The sequence below is a fragment of the Pongo pygmaeus genome, chromosome 10 (genome assembly GCF_028885625.2).
Source record: "Pongo pygmaeus isolate AG05252 chromosome 10, NHGRI_mPonPyg2-v2.0_pri, whole genome shotgun sequence".
NCBI classification, from domain to species: Eukaryota; Metazoa; Chordata; class Mammalia; order Primates; family Hominidae; genus Pongo; species Pongo pygmaeus.
In genome coordinates this window covers 102,691,544-102,715,127 of record NC_072383.2, presented here as the reverse complement: position 1 = coordinate 102,715,127, position 23,584 = coordinate 102,691,544, and the positions used below count along the sequence as shown (strand labels likewise).

General features: G+C 41.7%; 1 protein-coding gene across 1 annotated transcript in view; it reads right to left on the bottom strand.

The window, feature by feature from the left end:
• The window catches only part of LOC134737651 (uncharacterized), a 76,038-nt gene extending 56,372 nt beyond the window's left edge, over positions 1-19,666 (bottom strand). Inside the window, exon 1 of the mRNA XM_063647234.1 lies at positions 19,377-19,666. Coding sequence (XP_063503304.1) covers positions 19,377-19,666 — 290 coding nt within the window. The remainder of the gene's footprint in view (positions 1-19,376) is intronic.
• Positions 19,667-23,584: the final 3,918 nt, after the last annotated feature.

Genomic DNA, 23,584 nt, shown 5'->3' with positions numbered 1-23,584 from the left:
GGAGAATCGCTTGAATCTGGGAGGTAGAGGTTGCATTGAGCCAAGATCACGCCATTGCACTCCAGCCTGGGCAACAAGAGTGAAACTCCATCTCAAAAACAAAACAAACAAACAAACTAGCTAAAAATAAAAAAATTAGCTGGGTGTAGTGGTGCGCACCTGTAATCCCATCTACTCGGGAGGCTGAGGCAGGAGAATCGCTTGAACCTGGGAGGTGGAGACTGAAGTGAGCCAAGATTGCACCACTGCACCCCATCCTGGGGGACAGAGCAAGGCTCTGTCTGAAAAGAAAAGAAAAGAAAAAAAAGAAAAGGAAAGGAAAAGAAAATAAAAGGAAAATGTTCTAGTTATTTTAACTTTCTGGTTTGAATTTTGCACTGAAATTTAGACTTTAGGGCCATTTCCCTAGATCTAATTTCCCTAATATTCAAACTTTTTGCTTGAGTCACACACAAACTGTGTTACATTTTAAAAGTGATTGTAATACTCAGTCACCTATTTGTAAGACCATCTGTGGTCTAGTCACTCAAAACAACCAAATATGGAGACAACATAAAGATGAAATGAATGTTGGTTTCTTTTATTGTAGTTGTGATGGATGGGAAGGTGGCCTCCAAACCACCTGTGGTGGGTCACTGGAAGATGAACCTAAAGGGTTTGTTGCACCTAATGCAGTCCAGTCAGGATCAGTCTGTGCCTCAAAAGGTGCCTGACAGGGCACCAGTGAAATCCTAGGCAAGCAGAGTGCGAAGCCAGGCTCTTTTTTTCTCCTTTTTTTGAGATGAAGTCTCACTCTTTTGCCCAGCCTGGAGTATAGTGGCATGATCTCGGCTCACTGCAACCTCCATCTCCTGGGTTCAAGTGATTCTCTTGCCTCAGCCTTCTGAGTACCTGGGATTACAGGCATGCGCCACCATTCCTGGCTAATTTTTGTATTTTTAGTAGAGACAGGGTTTCACCATGTTGTCCAGGCTGGTCTCAAACTCCTGGCCTCAAGCGATCCACCCACCTCTGCCTCTCAAAGTGCTGGAATTTCAGACATTAGCCACCACACTCAGCCCCGGGAAGCCAGGATTTTGCCAGGCTTTGTTTTTATCATACAGACCTAAATTGGAGTCTTACTTCTTGCATTCATTAGCTTGTGATTTTGAGTAAGTTACTGAACTTCTTTGAGGTTCCATCTTCTTTATAAAATGAGAACTATAGGCTAGGCATGGCAGCTCATACCTGTAATCTGAACACTTTGGGAGGCCAAAGCAAAAGGATTGCTAGAGCCCAGGAGCTTGAGACCAGTTTGGGCAACATAGCAAGACCCTGTCTTTACAAAAAAACAAAAAAAGCAATTCACCAGGTGTGGTGGCACATACCTGTAGTCCCAGCTACTCTGGAGGTGATTAAAAGCCAACCAGTTTGAGCCCAGGAGTTCAAGGCTGGAGTGAGCTATGATGGCACCACTGTACTCCAGCCTGCATGACAGAGCCAGACCCTGCCTCTAAAATAAAATTGGAACTATTATAATACCTATGTGGCATGATAGCTCTGAAGATATAAAATAAAAGCAAACAATCAGCATGGTAAGTGGCACACAGTAGACACTCAAGAAATGAATGTTTTCTGCCTTTCCCTGTTGGCTGTGTTCTACAAACGTCTCCTGTGAAAAACTCCAAAAACTCTTACAGGATTTGGCATTATTGCTGATATGGTAGGAGGGCAGGGAAATGCTGGTTATAAAAGGCAGGGTCCCTGGCGAGAGCTCCACCCTCAGGCCTGTGCCCACAGGCCTAGATGAGGACAGGCATTCTGTTTTCATGCCCAAAAGGTTGCCTTTTGGCCCACCACGCCTCCCAATCCTGTGCCCGTAAAAACCCAGGACCATAGTGGGCACACACACAAGTGGCTGGACATCAAGAGGAACAGAGGAGCACACCAACAGATACCAGCAGATACCAGCAGGCCAGTGACAGCAGAACAACATGGACACCAAGGGGAATTCGGCAGGGGCAGTCGGAGGAGAGTCCGCTGGGCGGCCTGGCTTCGGGGGAAGACAACCTTCACACTCTGGCTTCCCATCCGTCTTCCCCCTTCTTCCCATCCATCTTCCCCCTTCTGGCTTCCCATCCATCTTGCTGGGAGCTACCTCCACCACCCAATAAAATCTTGCACTCATCCTCCAAGCCCCCGTGTGATCTGATTTTTCTAGTACATTAGAGCAAGGACCTGGGATACAGAAAGCCCTCTGTCCTTGGGATAAGGAAGGGGTCTAACTGAGCTGATTAACACAAGCCACCTACAGACAGCAAAGCTGAAAGAGCGCACTGTAACACGCGCCAACTGGGGCTTGAGGAGCTGTAAACACTCAAACCTGGATGCTGCCGTAGGGTCGAGCACAAAAAACATTCCCCATGATCTGCCCATTTGCATGCTCCCACTAGGGCTTTGAGCAGTGGGACACCAAAGAAGCGAGCCACATCCCTGTCCCACGCCCTGAGAGGGGGATAAGGGAGCTTCTCCTACTTCATTACCCCCATTTTGGAAAGTGAGGAAATTGAGACTTCAAGTCTAAACAGTGACAAAACGTTTTGCTCTTAAAAAAAGGGTTCCACAATTACTTGGTTGATTTAATCTCTAAACATTAACAACCGAGATACCATATGTTTTCCTTTATACAAAATGAGGCCAGGTGTGTTGGCTGACACCTGTAATCCTGGCACTTTGGGAGGCCAAGGCAGGTGGATCACCTGAGTCCAGGAGTTCAAGACCAGCCTGGCCAACATGGTGAAACCCAGTTTCTACTAAAAATACAAAAAGTAGTCAGGAATGGTGGTGGGCACCTGCAGTCTCAGCTACTCAGGAGGCTGAGACAGGAGAATCGCTTGAACCCGAGAGGCAGAAATTGCAGTGAGCCGAGATCATACCATTTTACACTCCAGCCTGGGCACCAGAGCGAGACTCTGTCTCAAAAAAAAAAAAGCAAAACTATAAATTGCTTGCAATTTTTTCTGAGTCCCACAGTGTTGAGAAATCCTACACCCTAGTCCCTGTAAAGAAACTTCATCTAGTTTATAATTTTCTTAGGGCCTGGCTTTGTCTTCCAATACAAGAACAATTTTCTCTGCCATTTTAATTTTTTCCCCCCCAGTGACTAAGAGTTGGTTAAACACATGGTTACTACTGATTCTTGCCTCAAGAATAGTGAGTTTTTTAAAAAAGTAATACATACATAATTTTTTCCCCCAAAATATCAAAAGAGGCCCGAGCGTGGTGGCTCACGCCTGTAATCCCAACACTTTGGGAGGCTGAGGCATGCAGATCACTTTGAGACCAGCTTGGCCAACACGGTGAAACCCCGTCTCTACTAAAAATATAAAAATTAGCTGGGCATGGTGGCACATGCCTGTAATCTCAGCTAATTGGGAGGCTGGGGCATGAGTATCACTTGAACCCCAGAGGCGGAGGCTGCAGTGAGCCGAGATCGTGCCACTGCACTCCAGCCTGGGCGACAGAGCAAGACTCTGTCAAACACACACACACACACACACACACACACATGAGTTTACACTAATAAATATCTCTCTTCCACCTTACCCCATGCCCCAAATTCCTCTACCTGGAGGCAACTACTGTTAGCATGTTCTTATGGATCTTTCTAGAGAGAATCTTTGCATTTACAATCAGAAGACAGCTTTAAGATGAAAATTAGGATGCTTTTCTTGTGTCAAGCCAATGAGGATTTAGTTTCAATGATATAACAAATCAGTCAGTTTCTAGGGGTGAAAATCAGATTAGCCTAAAAAAACACTGAGGATTAAGAATGACTAAAGGACAACCAGCTTGGGGTCAAATTTGGTTTTTATTTTATTAAAATGGGCTTTCCACTCTGAGTTTCTGGAGCTAGCTGTCCTATGGAAAGATACTCCTGTGACTGGATTCTATATTAAAAACAATATTGTTTGCTCTCTGAAAAATAGTCCTGAGAAATCTATATCTACACAGCAATAAAAGGAAAAAAATGGGACGTAAGAGTGTTCACAATTTAATGATGCTCTTACAAAGAAAGCAATTTAAGAAATGAATCAACTCAACTGAGGAATAAGTTGACTCTAGAATTTTCAATGTAGTATTTAAATTTGATTCATCTAATGAAGAACATGGTGTGCACCGAGTAAGAACAAATCTAATTCCATACAATAGCATGTATTTTACCTTTGGTTGACTCTAGAATTCATTTATTTAGCAGATATTTATTGAGCATTTACGATGTTCCAGGCCTTCCTCATGCCAGGGACGGGGAAAAGGAGTCAAGCAACTATACAATTATTATTCCTGCTTCACTCTTTATCTGTTTTTTCAGCCATTTTGTATTTATTATTTCACATGTGTCTTCCAGAAACCCTATGAGGTCCAGAGAGGTGAAATGACTTGTCTAAAGACATGCAGAGGACACGTGGCAGAGTGGGACCCTTTTTTGTTTTTTGTTTTTTTGAGTCAGAGTCCCACTCTTGCCCAGGCTGGAGTGCAATGGCGAGATCTCAGCTCACTTCAACCTCCGCCTTTCGGGTTCAAGTGATTCTCCTGCCTCAGCCTCCTGATTAGCTGGGATTACAGGCATGCGCCACCACCCCTGGCTAATTTTTGTATTTTTAGTAGAGACATTGGTCAGGCTGGTCTTGAACTCCTGACCTCATGATCCACCCGCCTCAGCCTCCCGAGGTGTTGGGATTACAGGCGTGAGCCACCGCACCCTGGCCCATGCATGTTTATAGCAGCATAATTTGCAATTGCAAAAATATTGCAACCAGCCCAAATGCCCATCAATCAATGAGTGGATAAAGAAAATTATACACACACACACACACACACACACACACACACACACACACACACACCCCATGGAATACTACTCAGCCATAAAAAGGAATGAAATAATGACATTCACCTGGATGGAGTTGGAGACCATTATTCTAAGTGAAGTCACTCAGGAATGGAAAACCAAACATCGTATGTTCTCACTTATAAGTGGGAGCTAAGCTATGAGGACACAAAGGCAATCAACTTTGGGGACTTGGGGAAAGGGTGGGAGTGGGGTGAGGGATAAAAGACTACATATTGGCTACAGTGCACACTGCTCAAGTGTTGGGTGCACCAAAATCTCAGAAATCACCACTGAAGAACTTATCCATGTAACCAAACACTACCTGTTTCCCAAAAACCTATTTAAAAAAAGAAAAGATTATCACCACTGATATCCCAGAACTCAAAACTAAAGCTGTGATAATCCCTGGAGCCACAGAGAAGTGAAAAAGTGTGAGCAGAAGGTAAGAGAAGCAGATTTCTTTTTCTGTAATGCCTATTTCTGCAAACAGCCAGGCACCATGCAGAAAACTCATCCTGGACTCAAGGCTTCTACACTGGGAAAACAGATTGCAGTGGACACTCTGCTTCCCCATCATCTTGGGTTCCTATGCACAAAAGCCATTCCTGCCCCAAGCCAGGGGAAGCATTGCAAGTGCCTATAGAGAGAACCCCTGAGGGCAGCTGGGGACACAGTGAAAGTGAGGCTAGCAGCCCCAGTGTGTGAAACGGGGGCTGGTCTCCATTCAGACAAACCAGATACTGAATCAGAGATGTATTTCAGGAGCACGATGCTGTAGGAGGTGTGAGCCATAGGTCCTCTGGGCATGAACCCCTAGCCAACCTCCCAAAACAGCTGGGGCATTTTCTTTGGGACTCTCTCCCTGAATTCAGGACAGGCAGCACTTGAAACGTTCATGAGAACTGCAGCAAATCTAGGCTGATGGTGCCATCTAGGGCCAAAAAGGAGGCAGTGATCTAGGGCTAAGGGAATCAACAAGCAGACCGCACAAAACCTCTAAAAACACGTCTGCTAGAAACACTAACCTAGACAGCAAAATAAACAATCCATCATTGGAAAGACAGACATATGTCCATAAAAACAACAGCAAACAGGGAACCATGACCTCCCAAATGGATGAAGCAAGAAGTAACCAGTGATTAACCCCAATAAGATGGCAATATGTGAACTTTCAGATCAGGAATTCAAAATAGCAATCTTGAGGAAACTCAGCAAACTCCAAGATAACACAGAGAAACAATTTGAATTTTTTTTTTTTTGAGACAGAGTCTTACTCTGTTGCCCAGGCTGGAGTGCAGTGGCACCGTCTCAGCTCACTGCAACCTCTGCCTCCTGGGTTCAATTGATTCTCTTGCCTCAGCCTCCTGAGTAGCTGGGACCACCGGCGCGTGCCACCATGCCTGGCTAATTTTTTGTGTTTTTAGTAGAGATGGGGTTTTGCCATGTTGATCAGGCTGGTCTCGATCTCCTGACCTCGTGATCCACCCACCTCGGCCTCCCAAAGTGCTGGGATTACAGATGTGAGCCACCATGCCTGGCCCACAATTTAGAAATTTATCAGAGAAATTTAACAAAAGATATTTAAATAATAAAAATAAATCAAACAGAAATCCTGGAACTGAGACATACATTTGCTGAACTGAAAAATGCACCGGAGTCTCAACAGCAGAATTGATCATGAAGAAGAAAAAAATAAATGAGCTTTAAAAACACACAATCAGAGGAGAAAAAAATTAAAAAGATAAAGAACAACTACAGGATCTAGAAAATAACCTCAAAAGAGCAAATCTAAGTGTCATTGGTTTTCAAGAGGGAGTTGAGAAAGAGCAAGATATAGAAAGCTCCCACAAAATAATAACACAAAACTTTCCAAACTTAGAGAAAAATATAAATACCGATATGCAGGAAGGTCAAAGATCAACAAACATATTCAACCCAAATAAGACTGCTCCAAGGCATATAATAATCAAACTCTCAAAAGTCATGGACAAAAAGTGGATCCAAAAGGTAGCAAGAGAAAGAAGCAAAAAATATACATATGAAGGAGCTTCAATTTGTCTGGCAACGGACTTCTCAGCAAAAAACATACCAGCCAGGAGAGAGTGAGATGACATATACAAAGTGCTGAAGGAGGAAAAAAACAAAACAACCAAAAAAACCCCTGCCAACTGAGAATGTGATACCCAGCAAAACTATCCTTCAAACATGAAGGAAAGATAAAGGCTTTTTTAGGCAAACAGAAGCTGAGGAAATTCATCACCACCAGACCTGTCTTACAAGAAATGTTAAAAGGAGTCCTTCCATCTGAGAGAAAAGGATCCTAACATGCAACAAGAAAATCATCCGAAGGTATTATGTTGGTGCAAAAGTAATCACAGTTTTTGCCATTAATTTTTTTTTTTTTTTTAAACAGAGTCTCGCTCTGTTACCCAGGCTGGAGAGCAATCTCAGCTTACTACAACCTCCGCCTCCTGGGTTCAAGCAATTATCCTGCCTCAGCCTCCCGAGTAGCTGGGATTACAGGTGCCTGCCACTATGCCTGGTTAATTTTTGTATTTTTAGTAAAGATGGGGTTTCACCATGTTAGTCAGGCTGGTCTTGAACTCTTGACCTCAGGCGATCCACCTGCCTCAGCCTCCCAAAGTGCTGGGATTACAGGTGTGAGCCACTGTGCCCAGCCATTACTTTCTTTCTTTTTTTTTTTTTTTTCCAGCCATTACTTTCAATGGCCAAAACTGCAATTAATTTTGCACAAAGCTAATATAAAACTCACTGGTAAAATTCAGTAGGCAGACAAATTTAGAATATTGTAATACTGTAATTGTGGTATATAAATCACTCATATCTCTAGTATGAAGACTAAAAGACAAATATTACACAAATAACTATAATAATTTATTAGGAGATAGGAAATATAAAAAGATATAAATTGAGACAACAAAAAGTCAGAATGTGGAGGGGAGAATTGGAGTTAGAGTTTAAAACTTTTTAAGTTTTTTTTGTGTGTGTGTGTGTGTGTGTGTGACAGGGTCTCAGTTTATCACCTAGGCTGGAGTGTAGTGGCATGATCTCAGCTCACTGCAGCCTCGACTCCCTGGGATCAAGCAATCCTCCCACCTCAGCCCCCCAAGTAGCTGGGACTACAGGCATACACCACCACACCCGGCTAATTTTTTTTGTATTTTTTGTGGAGATGCCATGTTACCCAGGCTGGTCTTGAACTCCTGAGCTTAAGTGATCTGCCCACCTTGGCCTCCCAAAGTACTGGGATTAAAGATGTGAGCCACCACACCTGGCCTTAAAGTACTTTTGTTTGTTTTTCTTTTCTTTTTTCTTTAAACTTTTATTTTTTATTTTATTTTATTTTATTTTTGACGGAGTCTTGCTGTGTTGCCAGCTGGATCTCGGCTCACTGCAACCTCCGACTCCCGGGTTCAAGTGATTCTGTTGCCTCAGCCTCCTGAGAAGCTGGGACTACTGGCGCATGCCACCGCGCCCAGCTAATTTTTGTATTTTTAGTAGAGACGGGGTTTCACCATGTTGGCCAGGATGGTCTCGATCTCTTGACCTCGTGATCCACCCGCCTCGGCCTCCAAAAGTGCTGGGATTACAGGTGTGAGCCACCGCGCCTGGCCTTCTTTTTGATTTTTATAGGTGCATAGTAGGTATGTGTATTTATGAACATACATTAGATGTTCTGATACAGGCATGCAATGTAGAATATCTCAGCATGGAAAATGGGGTATCCATACCTTCAAGCATTTATCTTTTATGTTACAAACAATCCAATTATACTCTTAGTTATTTTAAAATATACAATTAAGTTATTATTGACTATAGTCATCCTATTGTACTACCAAATAGTAGGTCTTATTTATTCTTTCTATTTTTTTAAACCCATTAACAACCCCCACCTCCCCTTCTTTTCTTTTTGATCAAAGTTAAGTTGTCATCTGTTCAAAATAACTTGTTATATGTATTAGATGTTTTGGTAAGCCTCATGGTAACCCAACGTATAAATCTATAATAAATATACTAAAAATAAAAAGCAAGGAATTAAAACATATTACTAGAGAAAATCACCTAACCACAAAGGAAGACAGTAAGAAAGAAAGTCGGGAGTTACAAAACAACCAGAAAACAGGTAATAAAATGGCAGCAGCAAGTTCTTACCTGTCAATAGTAACATTGAATGCAAATGGACTAAATTCTTCAATTAAAAGGCATAGAGTGGCTGAATAGATTTTTTTTAAAAAACAAGACTATTTGCTACCTACAATAAACTAATTTTGTCAGGCATGGTGTGGCGAAGCACCACTTGTATCATCCACTTGTGACGCTGAGGTGGGATGATTGCTTGAGCCCAGGAGTTTGAGACCTGGGAAACATAGCAAGACCTCATTTCAAATAAAAAGAAAGAAAGAAAAAAAAAAGAGACAGAGATGGAAAGAAGGAAGGAAGGAAGGAAGAAAAAAGGAAGGAAGGAAGAAAGAAAGGAAAGAAGGAAGAAAGACTTTACCTGTAAAGACAAAATAGACTGGAAGTGAAGGCATGGAAACAGATATTACATGCAAATGAAAATCAAAAAGGAGCAAGAGTCAGTCTACTTATATCTGATAAAATAGACTTCAAGACTAAAACTATTTAAAAAGACAAAAAAGTCGTTATATAATGATAAAGGGGTCAATTTAGCAGGAGGATATAATAACTGTAAATATATATGTACCCAACATTGGAGGAGCAAAATATATAAAGCAAATATTAATAGAACTAAAGGGAGAGATAGACTGCAATACAATGAGTAGGGAATTTCAGCATCCCAGTTCCAGTAGTTAACAGATTATCAAGGCAGAAAATGAGCCAAGAAACATTGGAGTTAAACTAAACTCTAGACCAAATGTCCCTAACTAATGTTTAGAGAACACTGTATCCAACTGCTGAAGAATACACTTTTTTTTTCATTAACACATGGAACATTCTGCAGGGCAGATCATATGTTGGACCACAAAACAAGTCTCAACAAATTCAAAAATATAAAAATCATATCAAGGATCTTTTCTGACCACAATAGAATAAAACTAGAAGTCAGTAACAAGAGGCACTTTGGAAACTGCATAAGTGCATGGAAATTAAACAATATGCTCCTAAACAACCAACAGGTCAATGAAGAAATTAAGAATGACATTTTAAAATTTATTGAAAATAACAAAAATGGAAACACAACATACCAAAACCTATGGGATACAGCAAAAACAGTGCTAAGAGGAAAGTTTATAGCAATAAATGCTTTGTCAAAAAAAATAAAAAGACTTCAAATAAATAACCTAATGTTGAAACTCAAAGAACTGAAAAAGCAAGGACCAACCAAACCCAAAATAAGTAGAAGGAAAAAAAAAAGATTGGAGCCAAAATAAATGAAATTGAGAATAAAAAACTATTTGAAAGATTAAATAAACAAAAGATTGTTTTTTAAAAAACATAAACACAATTGACAAACCTTTAACTAGACTATGAAAAAGAGAGAAGTCCCAAATAAATAAAATCAGAAATGAAAAGAAGACATTACAACAGATATCACAGAAATACAAAGGATTATTAGAGACTATGATGAACAACTATACACCAACAAACTGGAAAATCTAGAAGAAATGAATAAATTATTGGACACATACAACTTAGCCAGACTAAACCATGAAGAAATAGAAAGAGTGAACAGACCAATAACAAGCAATAATATCAAAGCAGAAGCCGCTCAGGACTGGATGGCTTTATTGCTGAATTATACCAAACTTTTAAAGAAAAACTAATACCAATTCTCCCAAACTATTTCAAAAAACATAAGAGGAGGAAATACCTCCAAACTCATTCTATAAGGCTAGTGTTACCCTGATACCAAAACCAGACAAGAACACAACAATAAAATAAAACTACAAGCCGATATCCCTAATGAACGTACGTGCAAAAATTCTCAATAAAATTGACCAAATTCAATAACACATTATAAAGATCATTCACCATGATTAAGTGGGATTCATCCCTGACATGCAAGGGTGGTTCAACATATGAATTGACCACAAATCAATAAATGTCATACATTTATGACATAACAGAACCAAGGACGAAAACCATATGATCATTTTAGTAGATTCTGGAAAAGTATTTGACAAAATCCAACGTGCCTCCATGATAAAACTCTCAACAAATTTGGTATAGAAGGAACATACTGCAAAACAGCAAAGGCCATAAAACACAAACCCACAGCTAATGTCATACTGAACAGGGAAAAATTGAAAGACTTTCCTCTAAGATCTGGAACAACACAAGGATGCCCACTTTCACCATTTTTATTCAGAGCAATTAGGCAAGAGAAAGAAATAAAGGGCATCCAAACTGGAAAGGAAGAAGTGAAATTATCCTTGTTGGCAGACAACATGATGTAATATTTAGAAAAACCTGAAGATGCCACCAAAAAACTGTTAGAATTGATCAATGAATTCAGAAAAGCTTCAGGACACAAAATCAACATAGAAAAATCAGTAACACCTTTATACACTGATGGCAAATAATCAGAAAAATAAATCAAGAAAGCAATCCCATTTATAATACCTACAAAATAAATAAAATACCTAGGAATAAATTTAACCAAAGAGGTGAAAGATCTCTACAAAGAAATCTGTATAACACTCATAAAAGAAATTGAAGAGTTATTTCAAAAATATTAAAAAATCCCATGCTCATGGATTGAAAGAAATAATATTGTTAAAATGTCCCTGTTGGCTGGGCACGGTGGCTCACGCCTGTAATCCCAGCACTTTGGGAGGCTGAGGCAGGCGGATCATGAGGTCAGGAGATCCAGACCATCCTGGCTAACACGGTGAAACCCCACCTCTACTAACAAAAATACAAAAAATTAGCCGGGCGTGGTGGTGAGCGCCTGTAGTCCCAGCTACTCAGGAGGCTGAGGCAGGAGAATGGTGGGAACCCAGGAGGCAGAGCTTGCAGTGAACTGAGATCACACCATTGCACTCCAGCCTGGGTGACAGAGCGAGACTCTGTCTCAAAAAAAAAAAAAAATCCATGTTACCTAAAGTAATCTAAAGATTCAGTGCAATCTCTATCAAAATACCAATGACATTCTTTACAGAAATATAAAAAAAATCCTAATATTTGTATAGAACCACAAAAGACCCCACGTAGCCAAAGGAATCCTGAACAAGAAACAAAACTGGAGGCATCACACTACCTGACTTTAAAATATACTACAAAGCCATAGTAATCAAAACAACATAGTACTGGCATAAAAGCAGACACATAGACCAGTGGAACAGAAAAAGAGAACCCAGAAATAAATCCACACATCTACAGCAAACTCATTTTTGACAAAGTGCACCGAGAACTTATTTGGAGAAAGAACAGTATCTTCAATAAATGGTGCTGGGAGAACTGGATAATCACATGCAGAACAATGAAGCTAGACCCCTAGTTCTCACCACATACAAGAATCAAATCAAAATGGATTAAATACTTAAATGTAAAACCTGAAAGTACTAGAAAAAACATTGAGAAAATGCTTTAGGACATTGGTCTGGGCAAAGATTTTGGGGTAAGACCTCAAAAACACAGGCAACAAAAGCAAAAATGACAAACAGGATTATATCAAGCTAAAATGCTTCTGCATAGCAAGAGGAACATCAACAGAGTGAAGAGACAACCTACAGAATGGGAGAAAATAACTGTAAACTATTCATCATACAGGGGGTTAATAACTAAAATATATAAGGAACTCAAACAACTCAAAAACAAAATAACCCAAATAATCAAATTTTAAAAAGGGCAAATGATCTGAGTAGACATTTCTCAAAAGAAGACATACAAATGGCCAATAGGTATGTGAGAAAATATTCAACATTAGTAATCAGGAAAATGTAAATCAAAACCACAATGACATATCGTCTCACCCCGGTTAGAATGACTATTGTCAAAAAGACAAAAGATAAGTGTTCATGAGGATGTGGAGAAAGGGGGACTCTTATACATTGTTGCTGGGAATGTAAATTAGTACAGTCTTTATGGAAAATAGTATGGAGGTTCTAAAAACTAAAAATAGAGCTACCATATGATCCAGCAGTCCAACTGCTGGGTAAATATCCAAAAGAAAGGAAATCAGTATATTGAAGAGATATCTGCACTTCCATGTTTATTGCAGCACTATTCACAATAACCAAGATATGGGATCAACCAAAGTGTCCATCAGTGGATGAATGGATTTTAAAAAATGTGGTATATATGTACAGTGGAATACTATTCAGCCATAAAAATGAATGAAATTCTGTCATTTGCAGTAAAATGGATGGACTGGAGGACATTAAGTGCAATAAGCCAGGCACAGAAAGACAAATATTGCATGTTCTCACTCACATGTGGGAGCTTTAAAAAGTTGATCTCATGGAGGTAGAGAGTAGCATGGTGGTTACTAGAAGGGTAACCTGAGAAGGGTAGAGGGTAGAGGATGACGAAAAGAGGTTGGTTAATAGGTACAAAAATAGTTAGAAGAGCCAGGTGCAGTGGCTCACACCTGTAATCCCATCACTTTGGGGGGACAAGGCGGGCGGATCACTCGAGATCAGGAGTTGGAGACCAGCCTGGCCAACGTGGTGAAACCCTGTCTCTACTAAAAATACAAAAATATTAGCCGGGTGTGGTGGTGGATGCCTGTAATCCCAGCTACTCGGGAGGATGAGGCAAGAAAATCGCTTGTACCCGGGAGGCGGAGGTTGCAGTGAACCAAGATTGTACCATTGCACTCTAGCCTGGGCAACAAAAGTGAGACTCTGTCTTAAAAAAAAAAAAAGTTAGAAGAAATAACTTCTAATATTCGGTAATACAATAGGGTGACTACAGATGACAATAATTTATTGTATATTTCAAAATAGCCAGAAGAAAAGATTTGGAATGTTCCCAATACAAAGAAATAATAAATATTTGAGGTGATGGATATCCCAATTACCCTGATTTGATCATTACATGTTGTATGCATATATCAAAATACCACATGTGCTCCAGAAATGTGTACAATCAATATATATCAATTTTTAAACGTTATGTTCCTAGAAATAAGCTCTAGTTTCTCATAAAATTTAAAAAAATTGTGGAATATGATACAAATTTAATATTGAATATCTTCTTTTTATATTTTATTTTTTCATCTAATTAATTAATGTAAAGAAAATACAAAAATTTTTTTTCACCCATTTAGATACTCTCAACTCCCATTTCGTTTATCCTATAGAAAATATAATCTTTTCTATGAAAGCATGTCCTCAATAAATTTGGGAGTGAATGGATCTGTCCCACTCCACTTGTTCCTCCTCCAGACATCTGTGTTCTCCAGCCCCTGTACCTTATCCCATTGTAGCTCCTTAAAGCCTCAACAACCTTCAAGGCCCTGCTCAAATCTCTTAGTCCTTCAGATTTATCAGCCGGAGTCATCATCTCTCCAACTTTCTTTTTAATATTATTAACCATTTATTGGCTGGGCATGGTGGCTCACGCCTGTAATCCCAGCACTTTGGGAGGCCAAGGCAGGTGGATCACCTGAGGTCAGGAGTTCAAGACCAGCCTGACCAACATGGTAAAACCCTGTCTTTACTGAAAATGCAAAAATTAGCTGGGCATGGTGGTGCGTGCCTGTAATCCCAGCTACTGGGGCGGCGGAGGCAGGAGAATTGCTTGAACCCGGGAGGTGGAGGTTGCAGTGAGCTGAGATTGCACCATTGCACTCTAGCCTGAGCAACAAGAGCAAAACTCTGTCTCAAAATAATAATAATAATAATAACTATTTATTTGCTTATTTATTTACTTACTTACTTACTTAGACAAAGTCTCGCTCTGTCGCCCAGGCTGGAGTGCAGTGGTGCAATCTCAGCTCACTGTGACCTCCGCCTCTCAGGTTCAAGCGATTCTGTGCCTCAGCTTCCCAAGTAGCTGGGATCACAGGTGCACGCCACCAAACCCAGCTAATTTTTGTATTTTTAGTACAGATGGGTTTTTGTCATGTTGGCCAGGTTGGTCTCAAACTCCTGGCCTCAAGTGGTCTGTCTGCCTCAGCCTCCCAAAGTGCTGGGATTACAGGCATGAGCTAAGGCGCCCCACCTCCAACATTTTTTCTAGCCTCCCCTGAGCCTCTGCTGTAGCCCTGAGCCCAGCCCTAATCTGTATTGTAGCAGCAACACTTGAGTATGTGTCCATCTCCTCAAAGGGATTATGAACCTTTGGAAGAAAGGGGCCTTCATATCTCTCTAGAGAATTGTATAGAGGCTCAGGATGTGTTTACTGAAATAGAATTAGAATATAAGGTGGCTCTGTGGCACAAACTTTAAGAACAGTGGGGAAGACAAGTTTCAGATCAGAATCATATGTCTTTTGTTTTTCCTGCTGGTGAAATTTTTGCTAAGGCAATGTCGATAAGAATAATACTTTTTTTTTTTTTAAAGAATGGTAATAAAGAAAAGTCTCAATAAATACTTCCTTTCTAAGATATGTAAGATGAGGCAAGGCTAGGTATGGTGGCTCACACCTGTAATCCCAGCATTTTGGGAGGCTGAGGTGGGCATATGACTTGAGCCCAGACATTCAAGACCAGCCTGGGCAACACGGCGGAACCCCATCTCTACAAAAAATACAAAAATTAGCCAGGCATGGTGGCACGCATCTGTAGTCTCAGCTACTCAGGAGGGTGAGGTGGAGGATCACCTGAGCCTGGGAGGGTGAGGCTGCAGTGAGCCATGATTGTGCTACTGCACTCCAGCCTGGGCAATAGAGTGAGACTTTGTCTCAAAAAAAAAAGTGAGATATGAAAAAAGAGAACACTTCAAAAATGTATTACTTTGTATCCATATTTGTGTTAATTTAATGTGTCAATATGGAGGGTGTTTTTAGATGAGATTAACATTTAAGCCAGGCTCAGTGGCTCATGCCTGTAATCCCAGCACTTTGGGAGTCCAAGGCGAGTGGATCACTTGCGGTCAGGAGTTCGAGACCAGCCTGGCCAACATGGTGAAGCCCTGTCTCTACAAAAATACAAAAAAATTAGCTGGGTGTGGTGGCACACGCCTGTAATCCCAGCTACTTAGGAGGCTGAGACGGGAGAATCACTTGAACCCAGGAGGCAGCGGTTGCAGTAAGCCGAGATTGTGCCATTGCAATCCAGCCTGGGTGACAGAGCGAGACTTCATCTCAAAAAACAAAAACAAAAACAGAAACAAAACAAAACAACAAGAACAACATTTAAATTGGTGTATTTTGACTAAAGCAGATTGACCTCCAAAATGTGGGTGGGCCTCACTCAATCGGTTGAAGGCCTGAATAGAACAAAAAGATAAGCCTCCTCAAGCAAGAGGGGGTTTTCCTGCAGACTACTTTTGCTTTTTTGTTTGTTTGTTTATTTATTTATTTTGTGAGACAGGGTCTTGCTCTGTTGCCCAGGCTGGAGTGCAGTGGGATAATTATAGCTCACTGCAGCCTCAATCTCCCAGGCTTAAGTGATCCTCTCACCTCAGCCTCCCAAGTAGCTGGGACTACAGGTGTGCACCACCACACCTGGCTAATTTTTAAATTATTGGTAGAGGCAGGGTCTCCCTGTGTTACTCAAGCTGGTCTTCAACTTCTGGGCTGAAGCAAACGTCCCACCCCAGCCTCCAAAAGTACTGGGATTACAGGTGTGAGCTACTGTGCCCAGCCTAGACTGCCTTTGGACTTCATCTGCCAAAGGCTCTCCTCGGTCTCCACCTGCCAACTCACACTGCAAATTTTGGACTTGTCAGATCCCATGATCATGTAAGCCAATCCTCATACATTCTTTAAATCTCTTTCTATATCTATTTATCTACATAGCCTATTGGCTCTGTTTCTCTGTAGAACTCTGACTAATACAACATTATGTATGAATGTGCATTCAAAACCAATCTGGAAGATTGGTTGTAATTTTAGAAATGCTTAGTATGCCACCCTAGCATGCCACCCACCACCTATAAATCCTGTAGGCTAATTTATCCCAGCCCCTTTGTGGCACAACAGAATGAAGGCTGAAATGGCAGGATGGTGTGTTACTTCATTTCCACAAGGCAAAAAGAAACAAAATAAACACAAGATTATTGATGTGTCCCCATGTGCATACTAAATGTTCATACATAATCGGGTTACTGAATAATACATTCTTGAAAGCATTCAGTTCTTCTTTAATCACGCTGTATTGCTGAATTTTTTTTAAAAGCCACATGTGGCTGGGCACAATGGCTCACGCCTGTAATTCCAACGCTTTGGGAGGCCGAGTTGGGCAGATCACCTGAGGTCACGAGTTCAAGACCAGCCTAGCCAATATGATGAAACCCTGTCTCTACTAAAAGTAAAAAAATTAGCTGGGTGGTGCGTGCCTGTAATCCCAGCTACTCGGGAGGTTGAGGCAGAAGAATTGCTTGAATCTGGGTGGCAGAGGTTGTAGTGAGCCAGGATCGCACCATTGCACTCCAGCCTGGGTGACAGAGCAAGACTCTGTCTTAAAAAAAAAAAAAAAAGACATGTGCACTGCAGTATGGACATATGAATATGGTATAATATTTGCATAAAAAAAGATAGGAGAGGCTGGGCACAGTGGTTCATGCCTGTAATCCCAGCACTTTGGGAGGCGGAGGTGGGAAGATCACCTGAGGTCAGGTGTTTGAGACCAGCCTGGCTAACATGGTGAAACCCTGTCTCTACTGAAAGAAAAAAAAAAAAGAAAGAAATACAAAAAATTAGCCAGGGATGGTGGTGGGTTCCTGTAATCCCAGCTACTCGGGAGGCTGAGGCAGGAGAATTGCTTGAACTCAGGAGGCGGAGGTTGCAATGAGCCGAGATCGTACCATTGCACTCCAGCCTGGGTGACAAGAGTGAAACTCCATCTCAAAAAAAAAAAAAAAAAAAATAGAAAGAAAAAAAGAAAAAGAAAAAAGATAGGGGAAAATATATTGATATTTGCTTGCATATCTATGAAATTTCTCCGGAAATTTACAAAAGAAACTGATGACAATGGTTGTCTCCAGGGAGGGGGACACTTGAATGGTAGGGGAAACTGGGTGGATATTTATTTTTTTCCATCTATCCTTGTGTAACTTTTGCATTTTGAACCATTTTTATATTTTGAGCCACAGAATAGTATCTATTCAAAAAGAAATTTCAAAGGAAAACAAATAATTTTTGCCTTTATTTCCTCTAAACTTTTCTGGGGCTGGGCATTTTAACTTAGGATACAACAAATAAGTCCCTGAAGAAAAATATTCAAGAAGTATTACTTAGAGCCTACTGCGTACTGGGAACACAGCAGGGAACAAAACAAAGAAAATCCCTGCTCACATGAAACTTAAATTCTAGCATAGGAAGACAGTAAAGAAAAAACAAGTAATAATAAATAGGTAAAATATATTGTAAGTTAGACAGTGTTAAAAGCTATAAATGAAAAGAATTGAGTGAGATTTAATAATTAATTTAATGTGTCAATATGGAAGGTGTTTTTAGATGGGATTAACATTTAAATTTGTGAATTTTGAGTAAAGTAGATTGACCTCCAAAATGTGAGTGGGACTCATCCAATCAGTTGAAGGCCTGAATAAAACAAAAAGATTTGAACAAAGATGGAACAAAAAGGGGGTTTGAGATTGCTAATGGGGATTTGGGAGTGATAAGATTGGGTGTGATAAAGGAGTAAAACTTTTTTTTTTTTTTTTTTTGACACAGAGTCTTGCTCTGTTGCCCAGGCTGGAGTGCAGTGGTGCGATCTCAGCTCACTGCAAGCTCTGCCTCCCGGGTTCATGCCATTCTCCTGCCTCAGCCTCCCGAGTAGCTGGGAATACAGGTGCCCGCCACTACGCCTGGCTAATTTTTTGTGTGTTTAGTAGAGACAGGGTTTCACCATGTTAGCCAGGATGGTCTCGATCTCCTGACCTCGTGATCCACCCGCCTCGGCCTCCCAAAGTGCTGGGATTACAGGCGTGAGCCACGGTGCCTGGCCAGGAGTAAAATTTTAACTAGATCATTAGAGCAGGCCTCAATGAGAAGGCGACATTTGAACCAGCATTTTTGTGAAATTGAAGGTGAGTGTACTCTTTTTTCTATGATAATGTTTCACCATTCTGCTTCATTATATGAAATTATTGAGAAGGTGACATTTGAACCAACACTTTTATGAAATTGAAGGTGAGTCTACTCTTTTTTCTATGATAATGTTTCACCATTCTGCTTCATTATATGAAATTATTAGATCTTACTGATACAGAATGGCTGGACTCCTGGCTAAACCTCACCCTTAGGCCTGGAACCATGGCCCTAAGTAAAAACAGCTGACCCAGTTTTTCCACCCAAATATTGATTTTTTGGCCTGCCACTCCACCTATCTTGTGCCCATAAAAAGACTTCAGCTGGCAGAGCATTGTAAGTGGTGAGCAGACAAGTGAATGAGCATCAGGGATACAAGCGGCTGAGCACTGGGGACTGCGGATAGACACTGCTAACTTCAGACAGTGTGGCTTCAGGGAAAGAGCACCTCTTTCCTGCACCATCCCCTTTCCAACTCCCCATTCCAATGAGAACCACATCCATCGCCCAGTAAAATCCTCCACATACACTACCCTTCAACGTATTCGTGTGACCTGATTCTTCTTCCTGGATGCTGGACAAGAACCCGGGTGCCAAGAGGGCAAGAGCTTGAATGCTGCTGCAGGGCCTGCACAGAGCCTGCTCCCGCCAGAGAGGAGTGACCATCCAGTTCCAGACTTCATTCCCTCCTGTTCCCGCACTCACTTGCTTTCACACTCTCTCTTGTGAGGAGTGGCCAGCTGCAGGCTGAGTGAAATGAGCCACTCCAGTTCCTGCCCACGAAGGGGGTCAAGGTCAAGGGAACAATCCTGTCTCACTACTTACTCCACATTGTTTTTCTAAACTATTTGTGGAAATACCAGGAATATCAAATAGGTTGCAAAAGAGTTCATAGGTAATTGTTGAGTGCAGTGTTTTAAAATTAAATGTAGCAAGGAAGTTCCCAGAATCATCAATTTCTTTGTGGTGGGCCTTTACTTTCAGTGGAACTGGTATCATTTAAGGGCACACCAGAACATTGAAAATTCCTCAGTCTCTCTCTTTCTAATCTACTTTCAGTGGCCCAAATTTCTTTAACAGAGGTTAATGCTTTTCAATCCACAATAAGAGACAAGAAAAAATGTAAAAACTCCTTTCGAATTTACTTCCTGTATAAGAGAGTAGCTCTGGCCGAGGATGGTGGCTCATGCCTACAGTCCCAGTGCTTTAGGAGGCTGAAGTGGGAGGACTACTTGAGGCCAAGGATTCAAGACCAGCCTGGGCAACATAGTGAGACCTTGTCTGTACGGAAAAAAAAAAATAAATAAATAAATGTAGCTGGGTCTGATGGCACACGCCTGTAGTCACAGCTACTCAGGAGGGAGAGGAAGGAGGATTGCTTGAGCCCAGGAGGTTGAGGCTGCAGTGAGCTGTGATCGAGCCACTGTACTCCAGCCTGGGTGACAGAGTGAGGCCCTGTCTCAAAAAAAAAAAAAAAAAAAAAAAAAAGAGAGAGAGAGCGGGGGAGTAGCTCTATCGTCAAATTGTCTGAAACCAGATTCATTCTTTCTAGCTATGTCAACTTGGTCATTTTCTTTTTTTTTCTTTTTTTTTTTTGAAACGGAGTCTCGCTGTTGTCGCCCAGGCTGGAGTGCAGTGGTGCAGTCTTGGCTCACTGCAACCTCCACCTCCCGAGTTCAAGCGATTCTCCTGCCTCTGCCTCCCAAGTAGCTGGGATCACAGGCCTGCACCACCATGCCTGGCTAATTTTTGTATTTTTAGTAGAGATGAGGTTTCACCATGTTGGCTAGGCTGCTCTTGAACTCCTGGCCTCAGGTGACTGGCCCACTTCAGCCTCCCAAAGTGCTGGGATTACAGGCGTGAGCCACCACACCTGGTCTCTTTTTCATTTCATTTTTTTTTTTTTTTTTTTCTTTAGAGATGAGGTCTCATTCTGTCATGAGACCAGCCTCCAGACTCCCAGGCTAGAGTGCAGTGGCGTGATCATAACTCATTGCAGCCTCGAACTACTGGGTTCAAGTGATCCTCCTGCCTTAACCTCCCAAATAGCTGGGACTACAGGTGGGCATCGCCATACCCAGTGAAAGTGTATTTCTTTTTTTATAACAACAGAAGATTGGAAATAATCTAAAAGTCCAGTGAGAGAGGACTGGTTAGATAAATTATAACACATTCATAAAATGGACACTGAGCCTCTGTAAAAGGAATGAGCAAGCTCTTATGCACTGATATGCACAATCTCCAAAATAATTTTTAAATAAAATAAACCAGAACAAGTTACATAGCTGTGTGAATAGCATACTACCATTTGTTTAAAATAAAAAAGAAGAAAAGAGAAAGATTTATATATGTACTTGCTTATAAGTACAGTAATATCTCTGGAAGGATTTATAAACAAATTAGTAACATTCACTGCCACCAGTGAGGTTTTTAGGGAGCTGGAAATAGAGGTGGAAGTGACTTTTGCTGCATATATCCTTTTGAACCTTTTAAATTTTGAGCCATACGAATGCATTACCTATTTAAAAATAGGACAAAACTTTAGAAAAATGTAGCCAGGCTAAAGTCATGATGAAAGGAGGCAGAGATAGGAGAAAGGAAACAGAAAATCAACTGTTGTATAAATTTGGCATTATTGTTGATATCTTGGGAGAAATATGAGCCAAAAAAGTGCATATATGAACGTGTGGGTGTGTAGGTCTGAAAAAATTTGCAAATACAAGAGAATCACCTTTCGTTTACCATTATGGGCTTTACACTAGAGATGTGTTTGGACTGGCAGGTGAGTGTGGCCTGGAGTCAGGAAGAAGAAGCCACCCCTCTGTGTTTCAGGCATCACAGAGCGCATGGAACTCCTAGAGGGATTTAGGAAAGCCAGAGACTGTGAGAACTAATCTTGGCAGACCAGGTGGAAGAAGGTTTATTTCTAAAGGATGTGTGTAAAAAGGTTGGAGTCAGGAGTAGGGAGAGAAAACAAATCAGAAAAGGAACAGAAAGAAGAAATATTAAAACTCTAGAAAACTGACGCTGTGCCAGGTAAAGTACTTGCAGTGGGATCTGTGGGTTTTGCCAACATCCAGGTCCCCTTCTGATAACAGCACTGTAATTTTCCTTAAGCACCCCCTTTCTTCATCTGCATCAGGGTTTTACAACCTTGACACTATTAACATTTGGAATCAGGCAGTTCTTTGTTGTGGGGGACTGTCGTGTGCTTTGTAGGATAAATGGCAGCACCCCTGGCCTCTACCCATGAAATGCTGGTAACATCCCTATCCCCCAGTTTTATGACAACTAAGAATTACTCTAGATATTGCCAAATGTCTCCTAAGGTTCAAAATCACCCCCCTTCCACTTCAAAACTACTGGTCTATATGGTTTATGCCAAACCAATACAAGTCTCCAGGTTTAAGAAAGGGCACATAACTCAGACCTGGACAACCAGAGCATTTGCACCCTCTGACTACAGTGTAGTTCAAAGATGGGCATCAGCTCAAGTTGGCCCACAGTCAATCCAATAATGGTAATCAGGAAAGAGATGCCTTTCTAACAGGGTTGCTGAGAGAATAAGCACTGTGCCTCAAGTGCAGCCAAATAGGCAAGATGAAGCTGCTGGAATAATGCCCCTCCCCCACCAATTCTGAGCCTCTGGATCCAGCCATGCCTGAAGTCAGCCTGTGGTGGGAAGAATTCTAAGATGGCCCTCTCAAGATTCTCAGTTCCTGGTTTACACACACCTTCTAGCAGTTATTCAAACACTAAAACTCTAAGTGCTGCTGTGGAGAGATTTTACTGATGCTATTGATACGAACAGGAGGCAGGGAAATACTAGGTAGAAAAGGGTGGGGTCCCTGGTGAGGGTTCCACCCTCAAGTCTGGACCTGCGGCCCTAAATGAGAACTTCATATCCCTGTTTTCCTGCCCAAATGTTGCCCCCCACACCCCCATCATATGCCCATAAAAACTCCAAGCTCCACTGGCAGAGGAGCAGAGCAGCATGGCAGAGAAGGACAGAAGACAGAAGCATCTGAACATGGAGAGGAGAAGAAGCAGCTGGACATTGGAGACTCTGGTTGGAGAGGAGTTTGGCTGGGATGGTGGAGAGAAGTTCGGGTGGGACGGTGGAGAGGAGTTCCGCCATTAGAGAAGACCACCTTCCCACTCCATCCCCTTCCCAGCTCCGCATCCTGCTGAGAGCTACTTCCACTGCTCAGTAAAATCTCTACATTTGTCATCCTTCAAGTCTGTGTGACCTCATTCCTCTTGGGCATGGGACAAGAATTTGGGATGCACTATGTGCAGGATCCCAAAAAGGCTGTCACACTGGCCCTTTGCCCTCGCTGGCAGAGGGCAGCCACCCCACACAATGAGACAAAAGGCCCACTGAGCTGGTAACATGCCTTCTGGGGCTCAGGGGTGTAACAGGCACCCCCCTCACCAGGACAGCAGAGCTAAAAGAGCATTGTAACACTCTTGGGATGCTGCTGCAGGGCCCACACAGGGCTTGCTCCCATGGGAGAGAAGCAGCTGGAGATTCCAGCATTCTTTTGCTCTGGTTCCCATACCCATCCTGCTCATGTGCTCCCT